We start from the raw sequence: 9,740 nt of genomic DNA on the forward strand, positions 1-9,740 counted from the left end.
ATGAGATTAAAATGTTTTTTTTTCTTATGTAGTTTCAGGCTGAAACTTAACAAATATGAAAAAAAATTGAAAGGGGTCTGAATACTTTCTGTAACTGTAAGAGAAAAGGCTGAAGTTGCAATACTCTGGCACTCTGTTTCAAGGTATGCTTTAATTTATATTACTCACATAAATCATCACTCAATAATCATCCATTCAAGTAAAAAATAAATTAAAATATTTTTTTAAATCTTCCTGGAATCAGTGCAGCCAATGCCTAACGATATTCACACTGTTCAGGGCACAGGACTAAATATGAGAGCCAAAGAGGTAGCATTTCTTCCCTCCTGTAGCACATTCAATTTAAAATAAGAAAAAAAAAATCCTCATCCAGACTGTTTAGACATCTCAGACATGATGTTTATCCTTCTGGGAAATTCTCCACTAGCATCGTTCTGACTTTATTCCTTAAAGAGGCATGTTTTATTAAATAAAAAGCAAACAAGGCTGTAATGACTTCAAGCCACAAGGCCATAAGTGTCCTGTTTTTACAGCAGCTTGCATTAATAAATGTTTACCTTTTAGCACTTTTTTGCCTGTTTACTAGTGTATACTTTCTTACTGCAGTACTTTAACATCACAATCCTCTGTTCAGGGCATGTTCAGTTTCTAAGAGAGCAGAATGTCTGACAGTGCCTTCAATATCATGACCTTTAAACTAGTCACACCAAGTGTGCATCACTCAGCCAAACGTCTGTACAGTTTTCATAAGCTTGTAGCTACATTTGCATCACACAGTGTATGTTAACACATCCTGAACCCAATAGGTCACTAAGATGAGTGGCTGTATTTGAAGATGGTTGGGAAGATCTTGTTGTGAAGATATTTCACCTGTTCCTCATTTGTTCTCATCCTCTCAAGTTCAAAGTAAGGGATCTGTGAGAAAAAAGAAGAAGAGATAGATGTTGGCATTTCATCGACCATTATTTTCTTCTACAGACACCCCTCCCCCAAAACAAGTACAGCTTTCAGTATGTGCATTAAAATTAGGGCTTAAAGTAAATAACTACATCTACTCACATCATTGTAACTGAGTAGCTTTGTAGTGTATTTGTTTTTAAAATCAGTATTTTACTTTGATCTAAGTACACTTTTAGAAATTTTACAGCCCAAAAACCTAAATGACAAAAAGAGTTGGTCCAAGCTTTACTGAAGGAACTTGAAGGGTCATTTATAGTGAAAGATTTCAATACTACTCTTTTTTTTTGTTTCAAGAGACAATCAGGCTTTCAAACACAAAGGATAGGGAAAAAAATAGAAATTGGACCAAAGTTTCCACATTATATCCAAAATTTGCTGCTGCACAGCACCTTGTTAAAACTCTGTCTTTAATCAAACACTACATGAAGGAAAATCATGTTTTACTTTTCAACACTATTGGTGTATGTACTCACTACATTAAGTAAACATTAATTATTTTTACTTATACTTTCGTAGATTTGTAGACTCATACTTTTACTTCTACTAAAGTACATTTTAAATCAGAGTAACTGGACTTTTACTTGAGTATAATAGTCCTGTACTCTTTCCACCCCTGACTGAAACACTTCCGTAGTAAAATGGCAAAGGCCATCCGCTGAGAGCTATAATGCTGAAATGACATTACATACTTTAAAGGCATGTTTAGAACCTGCTGTGATAACTACGGAAATTATTTTGTCCAACAACATTTTTGAACCTACCTGCACCACTTCATAGCCCATTCTGCGGAGATGCCTTCTTTTAGTGGCTTCCTTTCCCAGCAGGTGCTGAGTGTTGCTGCAAAACCGGTTTTGATCATCCAAACACAGTGCCAACCTTCAAATAAGCAAAGCATTACAGAATGGTTCAGCTAATCTGTCTGGAAAAAGGTTTTTGCATCATGCTGCAGGGGTTTATTGGACACACAGGTTCAGAATGTATATCCTTAGTAATACTTAGTATTTGTTGTTATTCTGAAGGGAAAGTCGCTCTCAGATAAAGTTCACATGCTGAGGAAAATCTTACCTTCTGTAAGTGTGTTCCCACTGAGACAGAGGCAGAATGTATCCATTCTCATCCAGGCAAATTTCTACATCTAGAGAGAAAAGTAAAAAAAAAGTGGTAATGGTGAGTGCATCAGCTGAGGATTCCTTTTGAAAATCAAAAAAGGGACAGAAATAAAAATGTTGCAACAAAATGCCTCTCAACAGGCTAAACATGTCATAATTTTCAGGTAAGGCTGAAGTCCATGTAGTCTGTCGTAAGGAAAAAAATCAGAATGTCATCCGGTCTATTTTATATTTTATAGACAGGATGACATTGTTATCGTCACAATATTAATTTCACTTTTTTTTTTTTACAGATTTGTATTATCTGGTTTTCTCAGAAGATCCATATCTATTATCGATATGGTTGCCTGTATTAAAGTGCAACATAAAAGATATCATTGTTAAAAGAGAGGAGACAAAAATGTTTAAAAACAGATTTTTGGAAAACATTCACATTTAGAGAAATATTTGATTTATAGATAACATAAAATTATATTTCTATTTCTCTTTTGAGGTACAAGTAATGGGTTTATGTGACAGTAAGTCCAATGTGCAAAAATATATTGGAATCAACTAGCTGTAGCCTTTTACTGCATTGTATTTCTTAGTCTTTGTGTCTTTTCAAAAGAATTTTTAAAACTAAAAAGTGAAAAGTCAGGAATAAATGGTTGTTCTCTCTCCAAATCAAAATCAAGAGGAGAGGAGAATATGTCATGACCTTTCTTCTGTGTTTACAGATTTTCTTCATGCTTTGTGTGACTCAAGAAGCTCTGAGAATCTGAGGGTTAAAGCAGCCTGAGTGATAAAACCCAGGGCCAAAACCTGACCAAACTACTGCCAATTAAAGAATTTAAGTTTGTTGCATGGTTTATAACTGATGGCAACCCAGATGATTGAAAGACTGTTTTGTTAAAAAAAAAGGGTGTAATAGAAAAAAATCTTTTTTGGTTAGCAAAGTAAAAAGAGAGGTGGAAAAACAAAAGGGTGGTTAACCTTCAGATGCCCGAATTGATAAAAGAAATAGAAATAGGACTCCAAACTAGAGTTTAGAGACTGTGTAAAGTGTAATAGAAGAGGAAATAACACATCAACCCTTTAAAAGTCTTCATTAAACAGTCTAAAATTAAGGTCATGAAGTTTTCAAAAGTCTTAAATCAGTTATGAAAGGCCCTTAACATTAATGCCCATATAACTGTCTGGGACCTGTAATGGATCGGCTCAGTCGTAAGACAATTCTTTGCAATAATGGCAGCATTTACAGCAGTTTTATACATACTAATCACAAACCTAAACAGGGAGAAGGAAAGAAGATGGTATACTGAAAGTTCAAGAAAATTTGGTTTCATGGTACAAAATATGGCGAAAAGTACTTGAAAGATGTGCAAAAAAGCTTTTCAACTTGAGACGATGAGGATTAAGACTGGTTAGTCCCCCGTGGCATCAGAAAATCCCCAAGTGCTAAACTGGTATTTAATTCCCTAATTTTGACCTTAAAAAAGTCCTACATCTCAACCAGTGTGCTGCAGCTTGGCCAACCTTTAAATCAGGCATTTTCTTCTTTTGATCACAAATGTATGAATATTTCAATGTGTGCTACATACCTACAGTATATCCACTATGAGTGAAGACTCTGGTGGAGTAAAACTGCCCCCCCAGCAGCTGTGTGAGCGGCTTTTTGATCTGTCTGTAAAAGAGCGTATCCATAGGAGTCTCAAAGGCCTGGTCTACAGAGGAGAACTTCTTCACATGTAGAGAATAAGGCAGTCTGGGACCCTGTGGAGGAAGAAACCACAATTTTTATTCAAATTTATTATGAATAAGACTATTTTAATATTTAAAAGCTGTATAAGTATGTTATTCTCACCCAGTAGTGGTTGCACTCTAATGAGGTGGAGAGATGGAGCTGTGTTAGCTGTCCCAGTGCATTCTTGTCCAGTGGCTCCCCCTGTGCTGTAGGACAGGCAAGGACAGCTTACATCATACATGACATAATGTATACAAATATTACAAATTGACCCCAGTTATATACTGCAGTACTGCTCAGATATATCAGTGTATGACCATGAAATTAAGTTACAAACAATATTTTAGAAAAAAAAAGCATGACCTTTAAAAAGGGCTCAACAAGTAACTCAGCATCAACCTCTTTCTATGCAAGATATTACTTTATATGCATAAATATGACATATTATGTAATTTAATCTGTATCAGGAATCAGTAGCAGATTAATTATGAGTTACTAGTTTTGGTTAAAAACGTAGTAAACTTTTGCATTTAAAAAAGTGTCTGTCTAAATAACCAGAGGGGAATGGCCAATCAGAAAAACTCTCCAAGTTTTTTTTTTTATTACTTCTTTGAAGAGGTATAGATTTAACCCCTGTTGAAGTGTGAAGAGTGTAGTACTGCTGTATACACACCTTGCAGTCTGTGAAGGAAGAAGGGGCTGAAGACCTTGGACATGTAGTTGAGTGGGAAGCGTTCCAGGTGAATGCAGGCGTGCAACACTTCTATCAGCGAGCGAGGCTGGAACTGTGAAAACCGGGTTGACAATATGCTCTCCAACTTCTTAAACATTTGAGTGGAGCACTGAAAGAAAAAATAGGACAGACTACTTTTATTTCCTTCGGTTTTTTTCTGGTCATGGAGTATAGTGTGTTTGCAGCACCACTACCTTAACATAAAAAACATATCTTTTTTTGATAATTACAACGGCAGGAAGAAGAACTGTCAACTTATTCTGAGGGTACACTCGCTTTGAATACCTTAATTCAGATAGGTCAGTGGATAGCAGGGCTGAACAGTTTGCAAAAATGATCTAATTGTAATTTTTTCCCCCCAATATTGTGACAGCAATTTAATATGCAATTCAATGTAATCATACATTTCCCCATTTTATTGCAAAATGGATGTACAGTTTTATTTGTCGGAGAAGGCTCTGCTCAGAAGATGCTCCCTGAGTTAGTCAAGCAGCATGCTTTGACTTTCCAGGGAGTGCATGGCTAGAAACCCCCACATGGATGTACATACATTTATGACAATGTATACTGAAAAATGATTTCGTTTCAGAAGCAATAAATCCATAGTGGCATGAATCTGATATGATGGAGCAACAAGCTTTAGGAGGCGGCTGGGGTGGGGGAGGTGAAGCTCTGAAGCAGCAGCATGATGCATCAGCATTAATTCAAGCAGGGATTTGTGAAAAGCATGTCAGAATTACATGGACTGCTGTGTTGAGAGAGAAAGCTGTGATTGGTATCAGCCGTCTATCAGCTGATCGTTGTTGGGGTATGATTATATTGATGTTGATGAATTATAATCTCGTCCATATTTTTGGTTAGTTTCTTTAAGTGTTTGGTTTCTGCTGATGTTGTTTGCATGTCACGTTCTGTCTTCTTGTCTTTTGTTTGGGTTTGTTGCTTTGTTTTTCTATTTTCTTCTGCACATGTCAAAGCACTTTGTAAACCCATGGTTTTAAAAGTGAGATACAAATAAAGTTATTATTATTATTACTTTTGTGAACGAACGCTAAACTTCATCAATGTTAGATAGAATGAACTAGCGCAGACAGATTAAAAATATACCTGGTGTGTAGATTATTTTTGCTCATATAGCAAACTTTGTATCAATTGCTTTATTGAAGGGGATTGCCATTTTTATGTCACTTGTTTTGATTGAGAAAAATGGTTATAGAAATATTGTAACATCTGATTTTTAAATTGCAGGATGCCAGAATTAATGCAAATTAATGGAATTATCCATTAATTCCCCAACCCTAGTGGACAGGATCAGAATGGAGAGGGGGAGAGTGGGGAATGGCTAGACTTAATCATGAAAAGAGACATTTTAAATGGTCCTCACTTGTGGCAGATAGTTGAGTCTCCCCATTGCAACAATCTGCTTGGCTATCTGTGGGGTGCTGTGCCTCTCAGCATGGCAGACAAAATTCTCAGCCACGGCCTCAAAGATCGGCTCGGAGCGGCACTTCATCTGCAGGCAGTACTCCATGACGGTGCTGACCAGCTCTGGATCACAGGTTCCCAGTCGCTCTGAAACAGAAAATACAAGTTCAGAATAGTAGAAAATATTCCTATCCTCGCACTATTGCCATCAAAAACAAGAACACCCCTTTAATGAAGTGTAGAGAAAGCGGAGGATGAATCTCTTATAAAGCCCAATTTAAGAACTCTAACCCCTACCTGGTAGGTGTTTCTCCATAGCAGCCAGGAGATCAGCATCATGCTGTCCCAGGATCATGAGCGCAGAGAGAACGTTTATCACTTCTTGGTCGCTAAAAGCTTTAAACACCCGAGACGCTCTGTGACTCAGCCTCAGCACCAAGGTAATGGCCTGGGAAACAGATAGCTGCATTAATATCCTTAAACTAAAACAACTTTAGGGAGAAGGACATGCACACAGCAATTAAAAATCATCTTTTTGTGTCAGAACTAGCACTGATTCAAAAGGTGAATGCTCAATTGAAAGTTGTCAAAGTTTAGGAAACATTTTAATCTGCCGACCTGTCTTTGCTGTAACTTCAGTAGGGACTGCAGTATGCTGCTGACTTCTCTTGCTTTGAGCCGGTGGACCATCCTCTGTGTCAGTCTGTGCAGACTAGACAGTATGAACATCTGCTGAGGGCTTGCCGGATCATAACACAGAGCCATCAGGGAGTAGACCCTGGTGGCCTCCCCAGGAGTGACAGCATCCTCTTCTACAGCAACGCTCAAAGAGTCCAGGACCTCTGTGAGTATGGCTGACTTGCTGCCTTCCAGGACGTATGACACCTCACCCAGGTGGCACAGCTGAGCCACCTCAAGGTCCCTGTGTGAGAGGAGCTCCCGGCACTCATTTATCAGTCTGAGGACTAGAGGGCTGTGGGCCTCTAAGCCAAATTCAACACATGCTCCAAGCAGAGTGGCCAGTCCCTCTGCCCGGTCATTGCTGGGAAGATGTGCCAGCCTGGAGCACAGCTGTGGGATCACCTCTCCTTCAAAAAGAGACTGCATATTGACGCGTGCAGCTGCATTGCTCTGTGGTTTAGTGTATGGTCGGTAAGGAGACAGGTGTGGGACTGTTCTAGTCGATGTTATTGGTGGAGTGCGTCTCCCTAACTGGTATAAGGTCAGTTCATCTTCTCTTTTCCCCGGTGTTGGCACCAAGATAGGAGGAGGGGCTGCACTGACCTGCTGGACCACTGCTGTGTTTCCGTGCGTGCTGTGAAATTTACGCACAGAGGTTAGGGAAAGTTGCTGTGCAACTGCAGTTTTGTTTGCAATGTCCAGGTTGGAGCACCTGTCTGAATTAGTGCAATGAAACAAAGCACGGTGTAGAGGAATACAGGCGGAGGTGTGCTGGCACACCGCTCTGACAGACGAGAAACAAGCGATGGACTTCATTGTAGTCAGTGATGTAACTGCTCCTTCCTGTCACTGAAAAGCACAAAGACGAGATCATGAACGGTCTATATTTTTCTACGCGTTTGCACACACTGAATCATGATGAATACTCAATAAACAGTCTAAGGAAAACAAGGAAGAAAAAACTTGCATTTTTAAAGAAACATTAAAGCGAATAAACTGTCGACTTTAAACCAACACAGCTAAGTTGTTGAAAGTGATTTTCCACTGAGTAATGAATGAAACCTCATCGGCTTTGTAAAATTAAAACTGTCTTAACACACGTAGATGACTTACCTTCAGTGAGACCGAAACATTATGAAGGAGGGCTGCGACATGTTACAACCAACAGTGGCATTCAGCGTTTGGTAAGAGGTTGTGTAAGATTACATGTGTTTACATGTGCTGCCCCCCTGCGGCCTCAGCGTGAACTGCACCCCAGCCACATGTTATATACGCACGTGCTTCCTGGTTGGCTGACACAGTGGTAGTGTCAGGGGGGCGGGGAGGTGTGGAGGAAGAAAGACAGGAAGTTGGTGCTGTGCAAGGAAGAAACTGTAAGATAATTATTCCCCCTTAATGACTGCCAATATATAGTAACGCTATCATAACACGCTCCAAAAGAGAGAGAAATAGATTGTTTTTAAATTGTAAGGCGATCACTGTCGACCAGAAATATTCAAAATCAACAATGCTTACACTTAGTGGGCCTGTTGTCCCTTTGTTTTATTTTTTATTACAGTTTTATTTCTTATTACAGTTCATTATTAGCAATAGAAATGATCCTATTAGTGTAGGCTTACAATGCCTTTTAAATTATTCAGCCTCTTGGATGTTTTACCCTTTGATTTCATAAATCAATCATGGTTGAATTTTATTGTGTAATAGAGTCTACTTTAATATCAAAGTAAAAACAGATTTACACATAGGAATCTCAAGTAAATAAAAACATGTAAAGTAAAACATGTAATTGCATAAATAAGCTGACCTAATTCAACAGAGGGCCAGCCAACTGGTGCTATAGTCTCACAATTAGTGAAATAGGGATCACCTGAGTGCAGTCAGTATGTCTCAAGACACCTTTGTCTGGAAGGTCCAGTCACTGGTAATCAATATTCCTGGCTACTATTACACCATGAAGACAAAAGAACACTCCAGCCAACTCAGAGAAAAGGTTACTAAAAAGTATAAGTCAGGGGATGGATACAAAATCATTGCCAAGGCACTGAACATCAGAGTTCAGTTAAATCCATCATCAAGAAATGGAAGGAATATGGCACATGTGTAAAGATGTAATCAGGCCATCCTTACAAACTGAGTGACCTTGCAGGAGGGAGACTAGTGAGAGAGGCCACCAAGACACCTATGACTACTACTACTAGGAGTTTAAAGCTCCAGCAGCTGAGATGGGAGAGAAAGCTTCATGGGCGAGTGACAAAGAGAAAGCCGCTGTTTAAAAAACTATGATTAAATTTAGACTAGACTGCAGCAAAAGGCACGTAAGAGGCCACAAACAAACCATCTTCACTGAGAAGCATGGTGGTGGCAGCATCATGTCATGGGGATGCTTCTTGGCAGGCAGCCTTGGAAGGCTTGTAAGATAGAGGGTAAGATGATTGTGAAAAATATAGGAACATCCTTGAGGTTAATCTTATTTATTATGTTGTTATTATGTTGTGCCAGGGTGTTCAATTTGAGGCCCTGGGGCCAGGCCAGTCCCTAAAGGTAATTTTAGTGGTCCTTCAAGTAACTATGTATGCTTAAAGATGTTCAAGTGTTCATGAATAAAATAATGTATATTATATGAATTATCATCAGTCACATTTATTTCCCTTTTTGTCCGGCTTCAGAGTATTGAAGTTTAAATTTGTTATCAATCAATCAATCTTGTATAGTGTAATTAATCCATAGTAGCACGAATCTGAAGATGAGGGTGCAACAAGCTTTGCGCTATAAAGGAGGAGGCTTTAGTTTAAATGCTTTAATAGCATTAACTTGATGGTTGTCACTGTACCAGAGTATTTGCGTTTTATATGTTGAAAATGACTAAAATTAAAAAAACGAAATCTAACATAATATCTATCCTTCCTGGTAAGTAAACTAGTAAGTAAACTTTATTTATATAGCACGTTTAAAACAGCTTTCAGCTGACCAAAGTGCTTCACACTTGAGCATAAAAGCATAATAAGAATGAATTAAACTGCTAATTTAACAGTACTTAAAAAAATAAAGCCAATACAAACCACACAGAGTCAAACTGGTGTTACTGATTATTTTAATTTGATAAATAAATAAA

At 38.4% G+C, this 9,740-nt stretch overlaps 1 protein-coding gene across 1 annotated transcript; it reads right to left on the reverse strand.

Moving 5' to 3' along the window:
- Positions 1-132: 132 nt before the first annotated feature.
- LOC121523038 (FAST kinase domain-containing protein 3, mitochondrial-like) lies at positions 133-7,855 on the reverse strand. Its single transcript, XM_041807771.1, has 10 exons — positions 7,742-7,855; positions 6,566-7,477; positions 6,245-6,395; positions 5,907-6,094; positions 4,466-4,634; positions 3,913-3,998; positions 3,650-3,821; positions 2,026-2,095; positions 1,722-1,836; positions 133-915 (listed from the first exon to the last, which is right to left on the reverse strand). Exons 2-10 carry the CDS (start codon positions 7,442-7,444, stop codon positions 811-813), a joined length of 1,935 nt encoding a protein of 644 aa, XP_041663705.1. The 5' UTR covers positions 7,445-7,477; positions 7,742-7,855; the 3' UTR covers positions 133-810.
- Positions 7,856-9,740: the final 1,885 nt, after the last annotated feature.

Source organism: Cheilinus undulatus, linkage group 15 (genome assembly GCF_018320785.1).
Source record: "Cheilinus undulatus linkage group 15, ASM1832078v1, whole genome shotgun sequence".
Lineage (NCBI taxonomy): Eukaryota > Metazoa > Chordata > Actinopteri > Labriformes > Labridae > Cheilinus > Cheilinus undulatus.